At 40.1% G+C, this 26749-nt stretch overlaps 1 protein-coding gene across 1 annotated transcript in view; it reads left to right on the top strand.

The window, feature by feature from the left end:
• Positions 1–10043: 10043 nt before the first annotated feature.
• Positions 10044–26749, top strand: part of SLC5A7 (solute carrier family 5 member 7) — a 35112-nt gene continuing 18406 nt past the window's right edge. Inside the window, exons 1-4 of the mRNA XM_036350968.1 lie at positions 10044–10247; positions 16748–16861; positions 17609–17764; positions 25777–25925. Of these exons, the coding sequence (XP_036206861.1) occupies positions 10070–10247; positions 16748–16861; positions 17609–17764; positions 25777–25925 (597 nt within the window). The 5' untranslated portion in view covers positions 10044–10069. The remainder of the gene's footprint in view (positions 10248–16747; positions 16862–17608; positions 17765–25776; positions 25926–26749) is intronic.

The raw sequence follows: 26749 nt of genomic DNA, 5'->3' as shown, positions 1-26749 counted from the left end.
GGTACACAATTGGAAAATTCCTGTGTAACTTCTTATTCTAAAATTACAAGGATTTAGTCATCCTATGCCATTTATCATAAGAGCAAAGAAAAAAAACCAAAAACTTGGCATTTGCTGGGCAATAGCACTTGATTCTAATTAATTAGTAGCCAAGTGATTAATTCTAGTGTTATTATAATTGTCAGCACATGGAGGTCTATTCTAATAAGGTCTGGTCTTTATTCATTTTAAGACTCAATTTTTTCCTTCTATAAATGACAAAGCAGTTCAATTCAACTAAGTTTTTAACTAGTAGTGTTCCAGTGCTGAATATAAAAATGAATGAAATATGATCTTCTCATACACATAGTTCACAGGCTAATAGAGAAATAAACATATGATCTGCAGACAATTGATATGTAGTATTAAGTGCCCCGGGTGAAGAGCTTCAAAGATAGGCACATTTACCCAGTCTCAGCATAGAAGGGATTCTGAAAGTTCTCTTTGATCCATGTCTGAGTTGAGTCTAAATGAATGTAAAGGAATTAGCCCCAAGTAATGTGAAGAGGATGTCATTGAAAAGTTGCCAGGGACCTGACTGGTAGGGCTCAGTTGGTTGAGCATAGTCCCATGTACCCAGAGGTCACCTGTTCTATTCTGGTCAGGCCAAAGGCCCAGGTTACAGACTTGATCCCTAGCAGGGGGTGTTCAGGAGGCAGCCAATCAATATTTCTCTCTCTTTCCATTTCCCTTCTCTCACTAAAAAAAAATAAATAAATAAACCATCTATAATAATAAATGCATAATATGCTAATTAGACTGGACAGCTGAACGACCTTCTGGACATCCTTCCGGATGAAGCCACGGTGACGGGGGCCGAGGCAGAGGCAGTTGGGTGCAATCAGGCAGGCAGGTAGGCAAGCAAGCAGTTAGGAGCAATCAGGCAGGCAGGCGAGTGGTTAGGAGCCAGGGGTCCTGGATTGAAAGAACGTGCAGGCTGGACTGAGGGACACCCCCCCCCATGCATGAGTATCATGCACTGGGCCTCTAGTATAGAGTAAACCCTCAGCTAATATCATCCTCAATGGTGAAAAACAGAAACCTTTTCCTCTAATATCAGGAACAAGGCAAAGATGTCCACTCTCACTACTTTTATTCAACATAGTGCTGGAAATCCTAGCCAGAGCAGTAAGACAAGAGAAGGAAATAAAAGGCACCCAAATAGAGGTGGAAGAACTAAAACTGTCATTTTTGGGGAATGACATGATTCTGTATATAGAAAACCCTAAAGACTCCACACACACACACACACACACACACACACACACACACACACACACACACAAACTTATTAGAAACAATAAACAAATACAGTCAAGTTGCAGGATACAAAATCAATGTGCAAAAATCGATTGCCTTCCTGTATACTAACACCAAAACTTCAGAAAAAGAAATATAAAAAACTATTCCTTTGGCAATTGCAACCAAAAGAATAAAATACCTAGGAATAAACTTAACAAAGAATGTGAAAATCCAAAATACTGAAAATTACAAAGTATTATTAAAAGAGATTAAAGAAGACACAACAAAATGGAAAAATATTCTGTGTTCATGGATTGGAAGAATCAACATAGTTAAAATGGCCATATTACCCTAAGAAAAATACAGATTTTATGCAATCCCTATCAAAATCCCAAAGTCACTTTGTTTTTTAAGAAATAGAATGAGAAATCATCATATTTGTATGGAACCACAAAAGATCCCAGATAGCCAAAGCAATACTGAGATAAAAGAATGAAGCTGAAGATATCATGTTCCCTGACGTCAAATTATACTACAAAGCAATGATAATCAAAACAGCATGGTATTGGTAGAGAAACAAGACACACAGATAAATGGAACAGAATAGAGAGCCCAGCTATAAAATCACATGTATATGGACAGATAATTTTCAACAAAGGAGCCAGAAACACACAATGGAGTAAAGACAGCCTCTTCTATAAATGGTGCTGGGAAAACTGAAAAGTCACATGCAAATGAATGAAGCTGGATTACAGTTTGTCCCCATGTACAAAAATTAATTCAAAATGGATCAAAGACCTAAATATAAGACTTGAAACAATAAGTAACATAGAAGAAATTATAGATTCCAAACTTATGGACCTTGGTCATATAGAACATTTTATGAACTTGACCCCAAAGGCAAGGGAAATAAATGTAAAATTAAATGAAAGGTACTATACCAAATGAAAATAAACTTCTGCACAAAGGAACTGACAACAAATCAGACATGCAGCCAATAAGATGAGAGATGATATTTGCAAACAGTAGCTCTGAAAAAAGTTTAATTTCCAAAATATATAAAGAACTCATAAAACTCAACACCAAACAAACAACCCAATCAAAAAGTGGGCAGAGGGCCTGAAAATACCCCTCTCCCAAGAAGACATATAAACAGCCCATAGATATATGAAAAGATGTTCAAACTCACTAGCAATTAGGGAAATGCAAGTAAAAACAACCATAAGATACCACCTCACACCTGTTAGAGTGGTTATTATCTACAAGACAAGCAATGACAAGTGTTGGAGAGGTTGTGGGAAAAAAGGCAACCCTCATTCTCTGCTGGTGGAAATATAGACTGGTCCAACCACTATGGAAAGCAGTCTGGTGATCCCTCAAAAAATTAAGAATAGAGCTGTAATTCCTCTCCTGGGTTAATACTTGAAAAGCTTAAAATCATATACTAGGTATTTGCAAAGATATATGCACCCCTATGATAATTGCAGCATTATTCACGGTGTCCAAGACATGGGAAACAACCAAAGTGTCCTGTGACAGAGGACTGGATAAAGAAGACGTGGTACTTACACACAATGGAGCACTACTCAGCCATAAGAAAGGATAAAAGAGCACCATTTGCAACAACATGGATGAACCTTGAGAACATTATGTTAAGTGAAGTAAGTTAATCAGAAAAATCTAAGAACCATATGATTTCACTTCTATGTGTGATATAAATCTGCAACTTGTGAACACAACATTGTGGTGGTTGCCAGAGGGAAAGGGGTGGGGGTAAGAGGGGCCTAATATATGGGGATGATAGAAAATTTGTCTTTGGGTGGTGGGCACACAGTACAATATACATATCTTGTAACATAGGAACTTACACCTGAAAATTATATGATCATATTAACCAATGTAGCCCCCAATAAATTTAATTTTAAAAAATTCAATAAAACCATTTTTTTTTAGAAGAAAAGTTGCCAGGAACTGTTGGTGAGGCAGAATAAGAAGAAGCTGTTTCTCTTCCACATGTATCTTTCTGAAAGTGTATTATTGCTCCAGCTCTAGCTACAAAAAAACAAACAACAAAACAAAACAAAACAAAACAAAACAACCATTGGATTTAAAAATTGGTCAAGAATCAGAAGTTACTTATTAGCCTATGAAGTGGTTCACAGAACATGTGAACCCATGAAGCACCTCTGAATTAGTAGCAAACAGATAACAAAATAGGCTTAGACACTTACTCTCCCACTGGTTGTGAACTTAACCACTAACAGGGATGAAACACCAGCAGGCTTCTAGGAAAAGTCAAAGCAACTACAGAAGCCAGTGCAACAGCAGTTGCTTGCCATATACTGAGCATTAGTGTTTTAACATTTGCCATTAACATTAGTCTTCATATTCCCATGCTATCAACACTAACTTTGCACGTTTATTATTGCCATTTTACAGAACATAAAATTAAAACTCAAAGAGGACAAAATAATTTGCTGAAGATGCCATAACTAGCAAATAGGAATTAGAGTTGTCTGTTTTGAATTCAAAACCCTTTCCACTCTGAAACACAGCAAGATTCCCCCCAACCTAGCTGATCATTAGGATCAATGGAGAAAGTTTTTAAAACTTCTGTGACCCACAATGCACAAGTGGAACAAATTAAAAATACAATATCATTTAAAATAGCACCCAAATAAATGACACAGGAATACATCTAACAATATGTGTATAAGATCTACATGAGGAAAACTATGTAACCCTGATGAAAGGAATAAAAAAAAACACTAAATAAATGAACAGATATTCCAAGTTCATGGATAGTCTAAGTAGGAAGACTCAATATTGTCAAGATGTCAGCTCTTCCCAACTTGATCTGAGGATTCAATGAAATTCCAATAAAAATTCCAGAAAGGTATTTTTTGAATATTGACAAACTTGTCCTAAAGTTTATATGGAGAAGCAGAAGACCCAGAATAGCAACTAAAGGAGAGGAACAAAGTTGGAGGACAGATGTTACTTGACTTTAAGACTTACTATTTAGCTCCAGCAATGAAGAGAGTGTGGCAATGGAGAAAAAAGCAAACAGGATATACAACTTAGAAATAGGCCGACATAAACATAGTCAACTGATCTTTGACAATTGAGCAAAAACAGTCTTAAAAAAAATTGTGCTGGAACAACTGGATATCCACATGCAAGAAAACAAACAGAAAGTCTCAACACAGACCTTAAAACCTCCACAAAAATTAATACCAAATGAATCACAGACCTACATGTAAAATACAACACCCCAAAACTCTGAGATTATAATAGAAGGAAAATATAGATGACCCAGTGTTGAAGGTGACTTCTTAGATACAATACCAAAGGCACAACCCATAAGAGAAATAATTGATGAGTTGGAATTAAAATAAAAATTTCTGCTTTGTAAATGGCATCGCCAAGAGAATGAATGAAAAGACAAGCCATGGACTAGGAGAAAATACTTACAAAACATCTGACAAAATACTGTTATCCAAAATATAAAAAGAACTCTTAAAACTTAATAAACAAACAAACGACCTGATTAAAAATAGGACAATGACTTTAAAAGACATCTCCATCAAAATAAAAAAATAAACAGATGGCAAATAAACACATGAAAATATACTCCCTCCACATCATATATCATTGGGAAATGCAAATAAAAATAAAAATGCAATACCATTGCACATCTATTAGAAGGGCTAAATTTTAGAACACTGACAGCACTAAATGCTAGTGAGGATGTGGAACAATAGGAACTCTCATTCAATGCTGGTAGGAATCCAAAATGCTGCAGCCACATTGAAAGAGAGTTGGACACTTTATTAAAAACTAAATCACTTGGGCATATACTCTTACCATATAGGATCAAGCAATCACACTTTTTTGTACTTAGCCAAAGGAGTCAAAATGTATGCCCACACAAAAACCTGTACATGGACGTTTATAGCAGCTTTATTCATAATTGCCCAACCTTGGAAGCAACAAAAATATTCTTTAGTAAACTGGTACATTCAGACAATTAAATATTATTCAGCAATGAAAATGAGCTATCAAGCCACGAAAGGACATGGAAGGAACTTTAATGCTATTACTGATTGAGAGAAGCTAATCTGAAAGGTTACTTACTGTTTGTTTCCAACTCTATGACATTCTGGAAAAGGCAAACTATGGAGACAGTGGGGAGGGAGGGATGAATTGATGAAGCACAGATGACTTTTAGGGTAATGAAACTACTCCATATGATACTATAATAAAAGATACACGTTATTATACATTTGTACAAACCCACTGAAAGTACACCGAGAATGAACCCGAATGGGAACTGTGGACTCTGGATGCTGATGTGTCCCTGTAAGTTCATTCATTATAACAAATGTACCACTCTGGTGGGGGATACTAATGATGGATGTTAATGAGGCTGTGCATGCATGGAGGGAGGGAGTATATTGACAATAGTTCTTCCCAAGTTTGTTGCTAAGCTAAAGCTGCTTTTAAAAAAAAATGGCCTACTAAAAAAATATTTTTTTAATTCTGCCCAAGGTTTAGTGAATCAGAATTCTTGCTATGGGGCCCTAGAATCTGCACTCTATGATTCTGATGATCACTCTGGTTTTGAAATGACAGCCCAAGTTTCAATTAAAGCTAAATGTAATCAATTAAAGTTATGAAAAGTTCAAGTAAAAATTGTATGAGAAAACTGGGACATTATGAAGGATAAGGACTTAAAATAGAACCCCAATATCATCAGCATTTACATTCATGTTCAATACATGTATGCCAAGTGATGGCCTTCTCAAATCACCAGTATTATCTTAAAAAGATGATGCTGACAGTTACTCCCAGGGCCACACTTCAGTAGCGAGATTGTAGACCATTAGCTCATTGAACGGGTTAATTTGGTTTCAGTCACTTGGGTATATACCTAGTACATATGATAATTCCTGGAACATAGTGGATGCTTGCCATGTGTTTGTTGAATGAATAAATCTCCCTCTTGTCCCATCTGATTAAAGACTTTAGTTTGTACTTTGCCTAACATCTGTATACAGATATGATACATCTTTCCATGGCATTTATAATAGCTTACTGAAGTAGAGCTTTTGTTTACTTTTTCCTTCTTTCCTTTCACAAAAGATAAATTGCTTAAGGGCAGGGTGTCTATATAATTTTCTACATGTTTCTTAGTTCTTAGGACAGTGCTTGGAACATAAAAGCCACTTAGAAAATGTATCTGAAATAAATAAATGATTTGGAAATGAAAAAAACTGCTTTTTATCCTCCAAAGCTGCAATGGATCTTCAACTGACATGTATTTCTCTAACTTCAAGCATGATCACATATTCTCAGGAGACTGAAAACAGAGGTACATACTGAAGACAAAAGAGTAGGTGTCTGGGTGGGTACGTTCTGGAGCAGAAATCACTGCAGTGTCATCCGTAGATCAGACACAGGAGCTCAAAGGACGTGGCAAATGAGGAAATGTCTTTACAGGAGTAGACTCAGTGCATTAGCAGTTGTTATTTTCAACTGGTGCTTTTGTCATGAAAATAGCTGCTCTGCCAGGTCAGAACTTTTTTTTGGCCAACTTCAAGGTCATTGCATCTTCCCAGATTTGGCACTGAATCTAGTCTGGAAAGTCTGGCTTCTTAAAGTGGATTAGGTGGGCCCCAAAGAGAGTCGTGTCCTGGCTGCATTCCCAATTCATATAGCTAAAAGCTTTGGTGGTATTTCTGTGAGGACAGCCAGCTCTTTTGTCCCTCTTTGTACTTGAGTCTAGCTTCCTGACCTAAGCCTTGTGCAGATTTCACACACTGCCATAGCCCATGCCAGTCCTGTGACACCACTAGCAGCTTGTCACTATCACCTTAACTCTATTCTGGTAGGTAAGACATAAATTAAACCTGTGGTCAAAGTCCAGAGTCCGTTACTCAAAATTGTTTCAATGTATAACCCTTTCATGTGACAAGGACTATGTTGAGAGGCTGTCTCAGCCTTTTCCAGAAAAGCAGAAAGACATAGCTGTCCATGCAGGCCCTTCTCCCTGTCTGTTCTCTCTGAACTCCCAGAGGCTTCCTTATCTCACACATGGTGGAGGATGCAGTTACTCTTTTTACAAGAACAAAGGAAAGGAGTAGTGACATAAACTTGAGGCTTCATTTCTATGTCCAGTGTAAAAAGATTGGGGATCATCAGAAATTTTGCTTAGAAAGAGGTGGACAAGAGTTAAAAAATACTCTTATTTGGTCTGTCAGTTTAGATTTTTATATTTTACTGTTTAATACACTGGTAGGTGAACTATGGAAATGATATAGATAGTTATGTATACTATGGATATATAACTATATCCATGAATATCTAAATAATCTAGGTAGCACGTAAATATAGATATCTAGGTGTGGACAGATAGACATTTTAAACTTCTATAGAAAATTCTTTGGAGTTCTGGAATAAATTTTTGTGGGCAAGCAACCTAATTGCTCTACAAGGAAAGCTGTCTTGCCTGCCTTATGTAGTAACTTTATGTGTTTTGGACAACTCTTAGAATCTTTCATTTGATTCTGTTTAAAAGTGAAAGGGGACTTGATAAATGACTTTTGAAACATTCTGGAAATGTCTGCTGGATAGAACCCATCTCCAGGGAAGCCACAATCAGGCTCCCTGAGGCCAGGGAGGCAGCAGGAGCATGCATGACTCTGGGCTCTCAGTGACAGAAGCATCAGGACACCAGACAGACAAAGTCTGGGAAGAACACTGACCTCTCTTCTCTATTGCACTTCCAGCTGCTCCCTGAAAATATAATTGTCTGAGACCCTCCCAGTTCCCTGCTTCCCACCAGAGTCCAGGGAAGTTAGAATTGGTAATGACCCGAGGGAATCACGCCCTCTTTCCTGGAGGAGAGAAGGGGGATTGGTGGGACTCTCCCTGCAACTGCCAGGGACCAGGGTGTCACTGTGGCACTGGCCTGGAGCCCAGGCTGCGCCCCAGTTCTTCAGACCGGGCTTCCTGGGCACCCACCTTGCTCCCGAGGGCACTGTCCCCAGCACCCGCCCCAGCATCCGCCCCAGCACCACTTTCCTCTGACGTCCGATCTTGAGATCTGACGATCGCCCCCACCGGCCGCTCTTATAAAGGGGACTTTTGCCAATACTGGGATGATCGCTGCCTCGCCCCGTGCCACGCGCCCTCCGCCGGCGCCCACACCTGTCAACTCCGCGTGCGCCCAGGTTCTTGGAGAATCTGGGCGAAGAGCCGCGCGGGCATCCTGACCCTAGTGCCTGGCCCTGCCCCCACCCCTGCACCCCGGGCCACACCCTCTCACTCACCCTTACACACACACACACACACACACACACACACACACACACACACACTCCACTGCACCCTTGCAGACCCCGCCACCGCGGTTCCCGGGGGCAGCGGTCCCGGAGCAGCCAGAGGGGCTCAGCGCTTCTCCGCGTGGGGATCACTCAGGTAGGCGCGCAGCAGGGCGTTTTCAGAACCCAAGGACGCGGCTATTTTGCCTCTTCGCGGTGATTCGCGGGCCCTCCACTCCCTTGCACTCAGGGTTCTCAGGTGCCAGCGGCTAGAAAGTCTGGTTAGAGAAGCGACAAGGTCCTCGCTCGCGCAAGCGGTGGGCAGAGGGGCCCGGGAAGGAGGGCAGGTCGGGGAGCATTCCGCTGTGGCCCCAGAAAGAACTTCCCGGTTAGGCTGGCTTCTTTTCCTTCCTCCGGGGTCCGAGGGAAGCTAGCTCTTCTCCCAAGGAAGAAAATACTGGCTAAGTATGTGTGGCTGGTGTATCGTGTGTTACTGTATTTTCTTTCTTACCCACCTGCGTGCACAAATAGCAGTTTTCCCCAGAACGTGTTTGTGTGAAATGGGTGCATGAAATAGCTGGGTCATGAAGGGGGAAAACAAAGAAAAAGTGAAGACGTTAGAAGTTGACATCTGTCTTCTGAGAATCTTGATTTTAATGTCTTTGACACTCTTACATTTTTAAGGACTTGATGTAATTTTTAAATGGTTTCTTGTATATACCATTGAGGGGGAGGGGCGAGATGAAAGGAACAAAGGACAGTGGATGGGGAAGAAGGTTGATCAAGATGTTATACATAACATCGTTAGTAGCTACAGAAACTTGAACCACAGGCACTTGTTGAAAATTGGAGTTGATCTGTTTTAGGAATAGATTTTCCTAAAGTTCTTTTGTTTTTTTCTTAAGATATCTTCACCTCACATTGCTTTTGGACCATTTCCTGAAACTGTTTAAAGGAAGGGATAGAAGAATGAATAAATGAACAAATATGTTATAATTCTCAGAGTAGTCTTTTATGATATACTTACCTTACTGAATAATTCTAGATGGAATAGTAAGTTAGTTCTCAAAAGCAAACAGATGCATGCTCTTTCTAGGTGATGTCTTGACTGAATTACTGAGTTAAGGTACAAGAAAAGGTTAATTTTATATTGAAAGAATTTATTAAACACAGAATGATTATGATTACATTTTTTACAAAGCACTTCCATTTTTTTCCTTGAATGCTCAAAACAATGTTATATTGTTAAATAGAATAATATAATAGGCACCTGTTGGTGACTACTAGTTTAACATGCGATTTCAATGTACTTTTTCTTCAAGTGGCAAAGGATTTCTCATGAGCCAGTTGATTTACTTCCGACTGGCTATGTATGTATGACTGGTTTATAATGTGCTACTGTATTTTCTTCAGAAGTCTAATGAAGTAGCCAGCTGTGGAAGATTCCAGACCTCTAGATAAATATGGCTTTCCATGTGGAAGGACTGATAGCTATCATCCTGTTCTACCTTCTAATATTGGCTGTTGGAATATGGGCTGCCTGGAAAACCAAAAACAGTGGCAGTGCAGAGGAGCGCAGGGAGGCCATCATAGTTGGTGGCCGAGACATTGGCCTGCTGGTGGGCGGCTTCACCATGACAGGTAGGTTCAGATGTCCAGCTCCATGTTGCCTGCCCCTCCTTGGCCTCTCAGAATGACAAAGCAAATGTTACTCTTTGTCTTTAGGATCCTTTGTGTTCATTACATATATATTTTAAAAATAATTTTACATTTATTTAAAACAAAAATAAAACTGTTCAACTCAGTATTATTTGAACAAAGTGATTTTATAATTAACCACTATGTAGAATCTGAATAAAACAAACCTGGGCTGTCTGGGCTGTTCAGTGGGTGGGAACAGGGAAAACAAAGAGGTGGATGAGAGTGCAAAAGTGACTTAGTCTTACAAGTTATGTATCTGGTAATTAATGTGATAAGGTCAGCATCTCATCTTGCTCGTTAGCATAGGTATGAGGTTGTGACTTTGCACTCTCTGAAATGATGAGTATCAGTAAACAATAACTAGTGATGGCTTTAAACAATAAATTCAGGGGCAACACAATTCCAAATTGATGCCCTGATTTGAAATTAATTATCCCATTTGATAAACTAATTTCTTTGCAGGAGGACAATCAGATGTTAGGAATCCACTGCACTGAAGGAAAAGATTTCTAAAATCTTTTCCTTGAAACAAAAGGAAAAAATTCAGGGCATGTCTTAACAGAAATCCCCAGCCCCCACCTGCAGCTCTCTCTCATTTGAACCTTCTCTGTGCCAGGAGGGGCTGATATTCTATCCCCTTTTGCCCAGAGGTGGTCCTGTTTAAGAGGTGGCTTATTTCTCTTTTTATGTTCTTTTTGGTCATTGACACTCTTTCTGAAAAACAATTTAAAATTGTATTTTTAATATAATTGGATACATATTTACTAAAAATACCTTTTCTTTTAGAATCTCATTAGTTTTTAAACATCAGCAATATAACCCATACTAACAGCAACTCTGAGTGCTCATGGAAAAATAAGCCTTTGGAAATCATGTCCAAATGATTCCCATTTTCAGGAATAAAGTATTATTTAAAAAGGATTTGCTCTCTATGGGAAATACTTTACCAAACCGATCTGTGAAGGCTACATCTGTTTGGCCATCTCAAATCTATAATGTTCTATAATAATTTGTGTACTATAGGCTTTTTTTCAGATATTCACATTTTCTTTTGTTAACTCTTGGCCAAGTATATGTAGGTTTCATTTGGTCCTTCTGAATGTCTTTATCTTTATATTTCGGAACTATGAAAGCGGTTTGGGGTTAAGTGAATACACAGATTTACATGGTTAACAAAGACCAGAGTCAGGGCCAGACCCAGGTCTTTTGGGAGCCACGCCCGGGCCTTTTTATGATCTCATCACACTTAGCCCTCTCACTGGTTCCTCTTTATTTCTTTAAAAATGTACACGGTTGTAAGGACTTTTATCCTGTGTCTTTTTTTTCCATACACACATATCCAGGGCAAATTTTATTGTACAAAATATTTTCTATGATGCCTGATATGTGAAATTAGATAAATACAAAATCACAAAGAATAAAAAGCATTCTCTGAAATTTTGGCATGGATTTTTTTTATTTATTTTCTCTTATTATCCATTGATAAACAGTGAACACAACTTTATATTTTCATCTTCAGTTTTCATTATACCATTTCCTCTTTCCCTTAAAGATCCAGAACTGATACTGACTTTTGAAGAGGATTGAAAATTGTGATTATATTTCCCTCAGATTTCTCCTATTATGAAGAAAATAAAGAAAATAAAAATAAAACAAAGGTGGTTGATTCACTAAAAAAAAAGTTGGAAAGAATAAATAAGCTGTTGTATATCAAAGCATTTTTATTATAAATTGTTATAATGTTTTATTACTCTAGTTTAACATTCTATTTATTTTGTCCATAAAGATATTTCAGAATTTGTTTTTTATCATTTACAGTAATTTTTTTTCAATCTAATAGGCTGTTTTCTTAATAATCTTTTTCATTTTTTCTCCTTTGGTTTTATTGATTTTTGTTGAATTTATTGGTTTGACATCAGTTAATAGAATAATATAGCTTTCACATGTACAATTCTATAATAAATCATCTGTATATTGTATTATGAGTTCACCACCAAAAGTCAAGTCTCCTTCCATCACCATGAATATCCCCTTTACCCTCTCCTACCTCCCTCCACCCCACCCCCATACTCTTGTCTGTGTCTATGAGGATTTTTGGGGGGTGGTGTGTGTTGTTTTTTTTGTGTGTGTGTTTGTTTTTTGCATAATCACATAATCCTTTCACCTTTTCACCCAGCCCCCAATCCCCTTCCTTCTGACAGCTATCAGTCTGTTCTCTATGAGTCTGTTTCTATTTTTTTTTTTGTTGATGTTAGTTTATTTTGTTCATTAGATTTCACATATAAGTGAAATCATATGGCATTTGTCTTTCTCTGACTGGCTTATTTCACCTATAGTCTGTTAAATTGTATAGAAAAGTTGAGTTATAATGTTTCTTATAAAGAATCATGGTTTAGCTCAGTTTTAAAAGATTTTCTAATCTCTCAGAACTTAAAAGAATCTTGATCAATATCTTAATTCTTTTAAAATATGAACCATATTATCTAACCCTTGTCAAATTAATTGATTTTATATTTTTGATAAAGAATAAAAATTGAAAATAAAAATGCATCTGACATGAAATTTAAAAACATGCAGAGCAAACTCTGTCCTCGAAGGTGCTAGCTTGATAAAAATGGAGGGGCTCTACCTATGACAAGTAACTACGTCTTCACTTCTATGTTATAATGTTTGTGATTACTCAGGCACCAGTTTTCTTTTGGGATAATGGAAGGAGACCTACACAGTGAAAAATGATTCCTAATAAACTTTGTGCTCATAAGACCATCAGGCCATTTGGTTTGTGCAATGAAGCATTGCCGGTGCTGTTACCAGTTCTAGCTGCTAGGAGGAAGATGGAAGATAGTCTCGGGTTCTGTGCCTGAGAGGATTCCTCTTTTCAGGTCCTAGTTACATACTCAGTGGGGCTGGGAGAGGGAACCCTTTTAAAAATTTCAGCAGAGCTTCGAATAAAAAAGACAAATGATAGCTTTGGTTATTTATTAACTCCCATGCAAAAGCTACTATGAAGATGACAATGGCTGCCAACTGTGTGTCCACTATAAGGTTTTGTACAAAAACTTCCCATTTAAGTATACTTCAAATTACTTTTCAGGGAGGTCTTTTTTATGTTGACCCTTTAAAAATAATATTCTCTCTTCTTTGTTTTGCATTTGGATTTTTTTTTAAAAGCTAGATAGATTTTGGTGTGAACACAAGAGCAATGCGTGTTTTCTATAGCTTCATATACATATTTTTGAAATTTTATTTACATTTTGTGAGATTTTAGAGAATTTTTTAGAGTCGAAGTATAATATACAGCTTAGAATTCAGTCTCATATCTGGTAAGCTTCTTGCCAACCTATGTTCCTCATAATTTTACACAAATTCTCCATAGGAATTATTTTAAATATTTTATTAATACTCTTAAAATATATAAACTGCAGAAATTTAAGTGTTTCATTAACTTTAGTTTTTCAGCAAGAATCAAATATTATATTGAACTAGAGGCCTGGTGCATGAAATTCATGCACGGGGGTGGGGGGTCCCCTCAGCTCAGCCTGCACCCTCTCCAATCTGGGATTCCTCTCACAATCTTGGACCACTGGCTCCTAATAGCTCGCCTGCCTGCCTGGTTGCCCCTATCTGCCCCCCTCTGCTGGCCTGATCATCCCTCATTGCCTCTGCATGTTGGCCTGATCACCCCTAACTACCCCCCCGGCAGCCTGGTTGCCCCTAACTGCCCCCCACTAATGGCCAGGTCACCCCCAACAACCCCCTTCCTGCTGGCCTGGTGGTCCCCAACTGCCTCCACCTGCTGGCCTGGTTGCCCCTCAGTGCCCCCCCCACCAGCTTGTTCACCCCTCATGGCCCCCCACCTGGTCACTTCACACAGCCTGCTGTTCAGTCGTTTCGTCGTCCCTCACTAACCCCCCTGCAGGCCTGGTCGCTCCCCGCAGCCTGTTGTTCAGTCATTTGGTCGTCTCTCACTAACACCCTTGTCAGCCTGGTTGCCCCACACAGCCTGCTGTTCAGTTATTTGGTCATCCCTCACTAACCTCCCTGCCAGCCTGGTCATAGGCAGCCATCTTGTGAGGGTGTGAGGGTTAATTTGCATATTACCTCTTTATTATATAGGATTCTCACAGAAAAATAGCAGTTTGTACATCATCTTCAGAACTGTTTAACCAAAATGAAGGGTTCTTTTTATTGGGGGGGTGGGGGCTTCCTTTACCTCTCCTTCAGCTATTATGCTACAGAAATTTTATTAAGTACCATCTAAAAATATTTATTATACTCTATGAAATATCTAATATCTCACTAGAAGAGCCATATTAGAACAAAGAATTGAAAGTAGATATGCAGTCAACATTGTTAATTTTTCTGAATGATAGTCTAGGTTCTAAGTGTATGTTGGGTACTTGGGAAGAGAGTAGGAAAAGGTAACTTAAACTCACTTTAGGACACCTGAGAGTAAGTGACATATCTTTCCCCCCTTCACTCTCTTAACAATTTAAGGTAGTAAGTACAACTTAATTATGATTTAAACTGACTCTATTAACAAAAAGTACACCCACCAACAACTATACATGTGCACGCACACACACACAACACACACAAACACACACACACACACACACACACCTTGAGGACAATAGTCACGATCAATAGGAATAGATCAATACAATTAAAACACAAGAACTTTGAAATAAAGACATTTAACTGATGTTATGGAGGCTGGGGGGAAAGTTGTAGTTTTATGAGAATACTATATTACATATTATCTCAAACTTTGTGTACTAATAATATCATCTAAAAGTGTTGATGACTAAATGGATTTAGAAAATCTCTGGAGCAACCCTGTCCAATCCTATCTAATAAAAGAGAAACATGGTAATTGGCATATGACCGCTACCCTTCCCATTGGCTAATCAGGGCGATATGCAAATTAACTGCCAGCCAAGATGGCAGCAGGCAGCCAGGCAGCTTAAACTGAACATGAGGCTTGCTTGCTTCAGTGACGGAGGACTCCAACATTCCCCGCCTGCCTTGCCGGCCTCTGAGCCTGCAGTTTGAAACATTGTAACAAATATAGAAGCTAAACAAAACCCCAGAAACCTGCTTTCAGCGAGCTGGGATCTCAGAGCTGGAGTTGATACAGAGTTTCAATTATAGAACCTAAACAAACCAGATACCTACTTTTAGCAGCAGAGGCCTCAGAGCTGGAGCCAAGACTCAGAGCTAAAGCTGGCCCAGAATAAAAAAGAAAAAAAAGAAAAAAGGAGCAGTTGGGAGCTTCAGTCCAAGCCTGAAAACAGCCATCAGCCCCTCACCCAGGCTGGCCAGGCACCCCAATGGGGACCCCCACCCTGATCCAGGACACCCTTGAGGGCAAACCAGCCAGACCCCACCCATGCACCAGGCCTCTATTCTATATAGTAAAAGGGTAATATGCCTCCCGGCACCGGGATCAGCATGACAGGGGGCAGTGCCCAAACCCCCTGATGGCCCTGCGTCTATGTGTGTGACAGGGTGCAGCGCCCCAACTCCCCCACCCCATGGGCCCTGCTCTGTGTGTGATGGGGTAGAGCCATAACCTCCCCATCGGCCCTGCCCTGAGTGTGAGAGTGGCGGTGCCCCAACCCCCTCTTCGGCCCTGCTCTGTGCGTGACAGGGGGGAGCTCCCCAACCCCCTGATTGGCCCTGCTCTGTGCGTGACGGGGTGGTGTCACAACCTCCCCGTTGACCCTGCCTTGAGTGTGACAGGGGGCGGTGCCCCAACCCCCCAATCTTCCCTTCCCTGAGCATGACTGAGGGTGGCATCACAACCTCCCAGTCTGCCCTGCTCTGTGCATGACAGGGGGCGGTGCCCCAATTCCCCAATTGGCCCTGCTCTGAGCCTGACCAGGGGCTGCACCTAGGGATTAGGCCTGCCCTCTGCCACCTGGGAGCAGGCCTAAGCCAGCAGGTCATTATCTCCCGAGGGGTCCCAGACTGTGAGAGGGCACAGGCCGGACTGAGGGACCCCCTCTCCCCCCTGAGTGCACAAATTTTTGTGCACCGGGCCTCTAGTAGAAATATAATGAGAGTCACAAATGTAATGCTACGTTTTCTACAAACCACTTTAGAAAACATAAAGAATAGTTGAATTACTGTAAATAATAGAATGTATTTAACTCAGTATATTGTAAGTGTTTTCATTTTACAATGTAAGCAATACAAACATCATTGTCATATATTACATTTAATTTTTCATACTGAGTATTTTTAAAATTGTTTAACATATTAAGTCTTTGAAATCCATGTATATTTTACACTCGTAGAGCATCTCAGCTAGACTAACCACATTTAATATACTCAATAAATAGCCACATGAGGCTAATGGCCAATATCTAGACTGAGCAGGCCTAGGGTGTGACAGGTGTGAGAGTATCTTTCCCTCATCCTTCACTCTCTTTCAGCCACCTGGGTTGGAGGAGGTTACATCAATGGGACAGCTGAAGCAGTGTATGTACCAGATTATGGTCTAGCTTGGGCTCAGGCACCAATTGGATATTCTCTCAGTCTGATTTTAGGTAAGTGAAAGTTCAAACCTCAGTGACCCACTCAGTAAAGAACAGGAATATAAATAACAAGTGAAATAAGTCAGACAATGTAAATAACTATTGTGGGAAAATGTTACCAGAAATCTTTAGCTACTACAGAAATTGGTAGCACATGCTTAGATTATTTGACTTCTTGATTATGGAATACATAAAAAAAAAAAAATCCCTTGATATTATAGCTATCAGAACAGTGATTTCTTTAACATAATGATGTTTCTCTTTTTTCTTTCAAAAATAGCATGGATATATAATTTAAAATGAATCAACTTGAATTGTACCTGAATTTCTTTGTGTAAATCACACTAATAAAAGGTCAAGAATATTATGTAATAGAGTATTCCTAACTTATTTTTGCACCTAAAATACTTTAATTAAATATTGGGCTTAATCAAAATATCTTAACACTTGCTGTGCTCAGCGATGCATCAAGGCATTTTAGTGGGTGTTGTGCTGGTCCATGTTTTCTAATCCACATGCCTCAGATACACCACTCAATTGTCTTTTGGATACATACAATAATAAAGGTATAAAGAAACTTGCCTTTGGTTGCTGAATATTGCTTGGTTCTATATTTATATTTTAGACTGGTTCCTTAATACATATGTGTCCTTAAAAATTAATTTCCCTTGAGAAATTGTCGCATGATAAAAGGTTGGCAAAGACTATTACATTAAGAATTAGTAATTTTGTCATAAACTCTTTTTTCATTCCTTTTAGGTGGTCTGTTTTTTGCAAAACCTATGCGATCCAGGGGCTATGTGACCATGTTAGACCCATTTCAGCAGATCTATGGCAAACGCATGGGCGGCCTCCTATTTATTCCTGCACTAATGGGAGAAATGTTCTGGGCAGCAGCCATCTTCTCCGCCTTAGGTAAGAATGAATGAAACATCGCTCTACTGGACTCTCTGGTTGATTCACCATCAGATACATAACCTTGCTTTCTTCAGCCACAGGTCAGACCTCCCCTGCCTCTTCCTGGATTAATGCAACCATCTCCCTGCTTAGAGTTTTATCACCTCCTGTAGTGTCCTCATGATAGCCAGGCTCATCCTTCTAAAATACAAATGTGATTATATCCCTTTCCTGCTTAAACAAACAAACAAACAAACAAACAAACAAAAACCTTTGTAACCAAGTCTATAAGCTTTATATGACTTAGCCTCTGACTTTCTCCTCTCATCATTCCCCTCTCCTCCTTTCTTCTTTCATAACTACAGTCTTCTCTTGCCTCTGACACTGTGCAAGTCCAGGTGCCCTCTGCCTTGGATTCCTCTCTCCTCTTTCCTTTCTCACATCTGCCTCACCAGCCAAAGAGTGTCCTCCAGATCTTCTCAGAGATACCACTTCTTCAGATAAGTCATCCTAAACTTGCTGAATGCTTTTCCTATGGGCTTCCTTAGACACACAAAAAATTTGTTTTCAATAGACTTATCACTTTATGTGATTATGGCCTGTTTATTTCATGCTCAATTTTCTATCTCATAAAAAGAATTATAAATTTCTTAAAAGCTGGATTTATGTTTTGTTAACAGTTGTAATCCTATTACAAATGAATGAATAAACCATCTATGGAGATGATAGACAGATAGATGATAGATAGATATTTGGTTTTTCCTTTAGTTACTTTTTTCTTCTTTAATTCAATTTATAGAGTGTCATTGGTTATTAAAATTACATAGGCTTTAGGTATATAATTCTGTGAACATCATCTGTATTTTGTCTCCTTCCATCACCATTTATCCTCCTTTACCTTCTTCTAACTCCCCCACTACTCTTCCCTCTGACAATCAACATACTGTTGTCTGTGTCCATGGGTCTTTCTTCTTTTTTTTTGCTTAATCCCTTCACTCTTTTCATCTACCCCAAACCTCTTCCATTCTAACATCTGTCAGTACGTTCTCTATATCCATGAAGAATCTGCAACCTTTTGGTATAAGGGATGATGCATGTGCATTGGTCCTTTTAGAGTATGTCTGTGTATCCAGTGGACTCTGTCTCTTCCTGTCAGATAGCAACCCTGCTGCTTTTCACAGCCGGATATTACAGATATTACTTGTGGGCTTCTTCCTGGCTCAGTGCTCTGGGATTGGGAGCCAAGCTTTGGGTTTAGATGCCATGCTTCTTACAGGGATCCCCCTGTAGCTGAGGTATCTCCCCAGAACCTCTTAGCTGCTGCCCATGGGAGTAGGGACAGCTCTTCTAGTTTCTCTGTCCTTCCTACCAATCTCAATAGAACTTCCTCTGTAAATCCTTGTTTATAAGACTCCTATTCAGTTAGTCTTCAGTTGGTTATTGGAATGATTGTTCTTTAATTTAGTTGTAATTCCCATTTGGTCATGGGAGGAGGTGATTATAGCTTCTACTTATTCTGCTACCATCTTGAAATCCCCTAGCTTTGCTAGTTTCTTCAAAAGAGAAAAATAAAAAGAATGTAACATCCTTTCTCAATGTGATCCCTTAACATTGCAAAGTATTGGATTGTATACATTTTTAGGGATCTATAAAATGAACTTTGGCTCTTCAGGGCCTAATTTACTGCCAAGATTAATTATTGCTAAGGACAACTTGCCCTTGGCCCTTGGATTCTCAGCCCACTTATAACCTTTAAAATGCAAAATATTTCAGTGGAATCATGGAGAATCTTCAAAGTCAATACCCTACCTTTTGATCAAGGGTAAATATAAGCCATTCTACTAAGTACTGGGGTCCTTTCTGAAGATCAATAGAGTTGGAAGTTCCACTATTTTCCTCAGTGAGCTATATCAGTTTTGATATCCAGGCATTTGTTATGTTACTCTCCATCTCTTCTTACAAATGGAAATAAAGAGAAGAAGTCTACAGCTGGACTTTCAGTGATCAAGACAAAAGTAAGATAAGATAAATTTCTTTCTATGTTATATGTTCTAGACCAATTTGTCTTCTAGTTTCAGCATTATCATCAGACCTGGCCACGATAATATCAGATATTAGTTTATACTACCTTTTACTCCCTTCTCTCTCAAACTCCTGTATAATCTTATTTTCTTGGTCTCCAACTTAAAGGAATGACTTGATATAAAAAAGAAGAGAATTTGATAGTTATAAAATACTGTAACAACTAAGTGAAAAATGTTGGACTTTCCTGGTACTGCATAATAATACTCCACAACTACCACTGCACTTACATTCTAATTAAAATGTGTGAAAATGCACCCCCTTTGCTACCTTGCTCTCATTAGCTAGGAAGCAATAGTTTGTTTGTCACTGTTTTCAACACCAGAAAATTTTGGTTTTAAGACAACTGCCTGCTGAAATATCAAAAGAGAGTGGGCTGAATATGTGACGGAACACAAAATATTTATTCTCACTAAATAACAGAGCAATTAAGGGGCAATATAATTAATAAGTTAATATTTCTAAAGTATTTTGGAAATATAAAACAACAGCTAAACACTGAACTTTATTGCAGTTAGTTATTTTTGTATATATGTGTGTGTCTACTTCTATGTGTATATGTCAATATACATGTAAAGTATGTATTCTCTCTCACTGTACATATACACAATGGGCAGTGTATATGAAAACATTACTGCTATTGTTGGAAACATATGATCTGATGAAGAGAATATATATCTAATTTTAAATTAACACCTGGATTTTCTTCAAAAATAATAGTTGGAAATGATTCAAAGTTAATATTTATTATAAACAAGTTAAAATACTTAAGAATAAACAAACATAAGATCTATTACCACCTTATCATGAATATACATAGTTCACCACTGAAACTTAGGAGAATCTTAAACTACCTTCTTGGTATAATTGGACAACACCCTTATAACTTTTAAAGAAAGGTATAGTATTTACATTTTTGACAGTTCAAATTGAGTGAATTTTTATAACTTTAGTTACAGTATATTTATTTTTATGGTTGCATTGGCAAACAAACCAATATTTCACAGTGATTTTTACTCACTGCAAATGATGAAAATATTCAGAAATATTTTAGAGAAAAATTCATCCCAATCTTAATAATGATGGAAGCATAGGTGACCTCTTTACAACTACTGAACTAAAACCAGATGGCAGCATCTATCAGTATCCCAAATCTTTCTGATTCTAGCCCAGTGATCTTACTTTTATAACATACAGGCAGCATTGAAAAGAGGTAGGGTAATAATTACACTATAACTCATGGACTATAACTTAAAATGTTGTTATTAAAATAGAGAACTAGATCAAAACAAAAATGGCCAAGAGTTTCAATTAAAGTTTCAACATGAAGTAAATAATTTGAGAAAAAATAATTTGTTTAATATCTATACAAAAAATAAGTCTATTATTCTAAGTCACTTATAAATAACGAGGGGCACAGTGCATGAATTCATGCACCTTGAAAGGAACTGTGGGCCGTGAGGCTGTGGTGGGCACAGGGGTGGGTCTTGGCCCATCCTCCATGCCCCCACCTGGCCCTTCCCACCACAGCCCTTGGTCCCCTGTCTGCCAGAAGCCCTGCTCCTGCTGCGGCTGCTTCCCCTACCACGCTCTGATGGCTCTGGCCCTGCTCGCACCCACTGATGGTGCAGAGCTATTGGGACTGGTGCCAGCAGCAGGTGTGAGCAGCAGCTGCTGCCCCGATTACCCCTCAGGAGCAGGGGGAGGTGGAGAAGCACTCAGGAGCAATCGGGGCCAGCAGCCACTGCTCACACCTGCTGACAGCACCCAGTGATGGGGACTGGTGCCAGGAACCGGCAGCAGGTGTGAGAGGCAGCTCTGGCCCTGGCTGTGGGTGCAAGTGGGGCTGGCACCCGCAGTGGGTCTGAGTGGCGGCTCCCAGCCCCAGTCACCCCTCAGGAACAGGAGGAGGTGAAGAAGTCCTGAGGGGCAATCAGGGCTGGCAGCTGCTGCTCACACCCGCTGACAGTGCGGAGTGATCAGGGCTTGTGCTGGGTGCCAGCAGCAGGTGCGAGCACTGTGCAGAACCTCGGCGGATAGGAGCAAAGAATTTTCAGTAACCACTAGAGGCTATACCTGATGACAATGACCCATGCCCTGTCTTGGTCTGATGCCCCCGCTCACCTGCTCCACCATCCCGCCACGGCTGATGCCACCATGTTCCATGCACTGCCACCTGCTGCTGATGCCCACTATGTTCCGCATGCACCCCCTGGTGGTCAGTACACATCATAGTGACTGGTTGTTCAGTTATTCAATTGTTCTGCTGTTTGGTCTATTTGCATATTAGGATTTTATATATATGATTAATCTCGTCATCGTTCTTCAATTCCTTGCCAGGCTTTTCCTTTTATTAATTGGTTTTTACTTAGGAAATAAATTTAATTTTGTTACCAAAGCCAAAGCACTAAGAAAATTTTGTTTGAAAAATATTTTGTTTTATCTTAGACAAAATCTTTTATATTTCTCTTTGAGATATTGGATTTTTATCTCTGGTGGGTTGCATACACTATTAGCTTGCAATTGAAGAGAGATAATGGAATATAAGATAACAATTAAAATCACAGGTTTGTTGTATGTATGTTAGCATTGCTATTATTGCTGTATTTAATAATATGAATATAAACTACAACTTTTGAGAACAATGGGTAAAAGTTCTGTAAAACAATAAATCCCAGATCTGGCAGTCCAAGGTAGTCCAACTGTCCACATCATAATATTCTGAATGGAAATATAGACACAAACAAACACAATAAACAAAGTCATAAAGAAAAACATACACTTGATTTCTAAGGTAGGTTAAAGTTTTGATGGTGAATATTACTTAAAACTGTGATGTTGAAATCTAGGGTTCTTCAATGCATTGTTGTCCAAGGAACAGGACAGGAATGCTCCACCAATAAAATAAGATAAAATAAGATAGAACTTTAACAAAGCTGAAAGAGAAAATGTTAATAGATCAAATTTGCCAAGTTATTTATTTATTTATTATTTATTTATTATTTATTTATTTATTTATTTATTTATTTATTTATTTATTTAGCCTAGAAATTTGTCTCAAAGCTTGGTATCTTATACCATCTGCTATGTAATAAAAGCCAGCAGGGGTCAGAGTTAATACGAAACAGAGGGTGAATATTAATTGTAATATGTATAAGTCAGTCATTATGCTTATCATAAAGGGTTGTTTTCTCATAGGTGAGAGTACATATATTGCATATATTTAATATTAAGTTGGAGTTTCCAACAGTTGGTGGAATTAATGTAAGCTTTTATGGTAGAATTAAATTTAAAATAGCTCATGGGAGTCTGAAATTATATTATAAATTTCAGGTGCCCTCACATAAATAAGTTAGTAAAGCACTAATTTTTAAATTAGAAAGAATCTTAAAATATATCTGTATCTATATACATCCTATCTAATAAAAGAGAAACATGGTAATTGGCGTATGACCGCTACCCTTCCCATTGGCTAATCAGCGAGATATGCAAATTAACTGACAGCCAAGATGGCGGCCGGCAGCCAGGCAGCTTGAAATTAACATGAGGCTTGCTTGCTTAATTGACAGAGGAAACCAACGTTCCCCGCCTGCCTTGCCAGCCTCTGAGCCTGCAGTTTAAAAAACATTGTAACAAATATAGAAGCTAAACAAAACCCCAGAAACCTGCTTTCAGCGAGCCGGGATCTCAGAGCTGGAATTGATACAGAGTTTCGATTATAGAACCTAAACAAACCAGATACCTGCTTTCAGCAGCAGATGCCTAAGAGCTGTAGTCTCAGAGTTAAAGCTGGCCCAGAATAAAAAAAGAAAAAAGGAAAAAAGGAGCAGTTGGGAGCTTCAGTCCCAGCCTGAAAAGAGCCCTCAGCCCCTCACCCAAATGGGCCAGGCACCCCAGTGGGGACCCCCACCCTGAAGGGTGTGTGACCAGCTGCAAACAGCCATCATCCCCTCATCCAGGCTGGCCAGGCACCCCAGTGGGGACCCCCACCCTGATCCAGGACACCCTTCAGGGAAAACCAGCCGGCCCCCACACGTGCACCAGGCCTCTATCCTATATAGTGAAAGGATAATATGCCTCCCAGCATCGGGATCAGCGGAACCACAAGGCCTCCCGACACCGGGATCAGCGTGACAGTGGGCAGCACCCAAACCCCCTGATCGCCCTGCGTCTCTGTGTGTGACAGGGTGTGGCGCCCCAACCCCCCCACCCCACGGGCCCTGCTCTGTGTGTGGTGGGGTAGAGCCATAACCTCCCCATCGGCCCTGCCCTGAGTGTGACAGTGGTGGCGCCCAACCCCCTGATCGGCCCTGCTCTGTGTGTGATAGAGGGCAGTGCCCCAACCCCCTGATCTGCCCTGCTCTGTGTGTGACATGGGGCGGTGCCCCAACTCCCCTATTGGCCCTACTAGTGAGTGACAGGGGGGAGCTCCCCAACCCCCTTATTGGCCCTGCTCTGTGCGTGACAGGGGGCAGCACCCCAACCCCCTGATTGGCCCTGCTCTCTGCGTGACAGGGGGTGGCGCTGCAACCTCCCCATCAGCCCTGCATTGAGTGTGACAAGGGGCGGTATCCCAACCCCCCAATCGGCCCTACACTGAGCGTGACTGAGGGTGGCATCGCAACCTCCCAGTCCGCCCTGCTCTGTGCATGACAGGTGGTGGCGCCCCAACTCCCCAATTGGCCCTGCTCTGAGCCCAACCAGGGGCTGCACCTAGGGATTAGTCCTGCCCTCTGCCACCCAGGAGCAGGCCTAAGCCAGCAGGTCATTATCTCCCAAGGGGTCCCAGACTGTGAGAGGGCACAGGCCGGGCTGAGGGACCCCCCCTCCCCCACCGAGTGCACAAATTTTTGTGCACCGGGCCTCTAGTATATATATATATATATGATAATAAAAGTGTAATATGCAAATTAGACTGGACATCCTTCTGGATGAAGCCTGGTCTGGGGTGCCTGCCAGTGACCAGAGGAAAGCCTGGGTCCTGGGTGCCAGAGGGAAGCTGGTGCCAGCAGCTGGGGGAATGAAAGCCTACTCTTGTATGAATTTCATGCATTGGGCCTCTAATATATATACTATATATACTAGTGGCCCAGTGCATGAAATTCATGCACATTAAAAGGAAATTAATTAGAGAAAATACATTAATATTCCTATTTGCCTTTTCTCTATAATAGAAGTATCAGAGATGAAAGAAAATTACTAAAATGTATATGAAAATCTTCCTCCTGTCAGAGTGTCGGGCATGCTATGGGACCCAGAGTCAAGTCCCCACCCACCCGTGTGCACCTCGAAATCGTGCGAGACCCAGACCCAGCCGGCCCCACCCCCATTGGACGAGATTGAGACCCAGCTGGCCCCACCCCTGTCAAGCTCCACCAGGCAGGGGGCACAGCATCAGGTCCCCCATCAAGCCCCATCAGGTGGGGGGGTGCAGCCTCAGGGCCCCCGTCAAGCTCCACCGGGTGGGGGGTGAGGCCTGAGGTCTCCTGTCAAGCCCTGCTGGGTGGGGGGCACAGCCTGAGGTCCCTCATCAAGCTCCACCAGGTTGGGGGGTGCAGCCTCATGTCCCCCACCCCAGTCTGGTGCCATGCAGCCTCAAGTCCCTGCTGATTGCTCCTTACGGCTCGTTATGGGAACACTGCCTCCACTGTGGGTGCAGCCATCTTGTGTTACAGGAACTCTGCCTCTGCTGTGGGTGCAGCCATCTTGTGCAGAGTGACGAAATGAGGGTCAATTTGCATACTACCTGTTTATTCTATAGGATATGCATAATCAATTTACTGAGATTTAAATTTTCCAATATGTAAACTAACTTTAGCTTTCACACTTCATATGACACTGGGAAAAACATCTGCTGCTGTCACTGAACATTCGATATATTTTTATACAAAAATCTGAATTTACTTTAGTTCCTTGATTAGAGCCTTCTCTTGTTTGTGTTCTTCCAGGAGCCACTATCAGTGTGATTATTGACGTCGATGTACATGCTTCTGTCATTGTTTCTGCACTCATTGCCATTCTGTACACCCTGGTGGGTGGTCTCTATTCTGTGGCCTACACAGACGTTGTACAGCTCTTTTGTATTTTCATAGGACTGGTAAGTGGGGTCATTTGCAGATATTCTCTCTCTCTCTCCCTCGACTTATTCCCTCCCTCCCTTCCTTCCTCCCTCCTTTCTTCCCTTATTTCTTTCTTTTCTTTCCTACATTCCTTCCTTCTTTTTCTTTTGTAAAATAAAATGTGGAATTTTATACTAACTCAGCAAAATTTCATAGAAATGTTATTTTTCATCTTGAGTAATACATAGTAAATCACTTACCATTAAATATTGTCTCTTTATAATTTAATTAAATGAAAAAATCTAGTTGTTTTGTTAGATTTTGCCAGAAAAGTGTGCCCTCAGTTTACTTTTTAGAAAGGTCAAAGTCTTCCTTTCCTTCAAGGCTATATCTGATGGAAGCTTATGTGTTACCTTCCTTTAAGTTTGAAGGCAACACACTTTCCTCAACCTGAAAATTTAAACCTTGATGCTAACCTGTATGAGTCTCTTATCCTCCCCTTATGTTAGTGTCAGTTAATCTATAAACTCCTCATAGGGCATAGAAATTCTCTTCTTGGGAATACTGTAGGTTTCAATATTAATCATCACTATTTGTAGTCTAAACATGAAGAAAAGTCTTAGTTATTATGTAAGGCACTAAAAATATTTATTATGTATTGCATATACATCCTAGGTTAAATTAAGTGATATATTTGTGCTTTATTAAATAAAAAGTACTATCTAATTATGAGATATTAATATTATTAATATTACATTAAAAGCACTTTTGTTTGTTATGAACACATTTTAGTCAATGTTCAGCCTGTGCAAACTAAAATCTTAAAATGTGACCATTGTGCCTTGGCCTGTGTGGTTCAGTA

The sequence above is a fragment of the Myotis myotis genome, unplaced genomic scaffold, assembly GCF_014108235.1.
Source record: "Myotis myotis isolate mMyoMyo1 unplaced genomic scaffold, mMyoMyo1.p scaffold_m19_p_2, whole genome shotgun sequence".
NCBI lineage: Eukaryota > Metazoa > Chordata > Mammalia > Chiroptera > Vespertilionidae > Myotis > Myotis myotis.
Note: the sequence above shows the minus strand (reverse complement) of the source record. Positions and strands in the feature narration are given on the sequence as shown.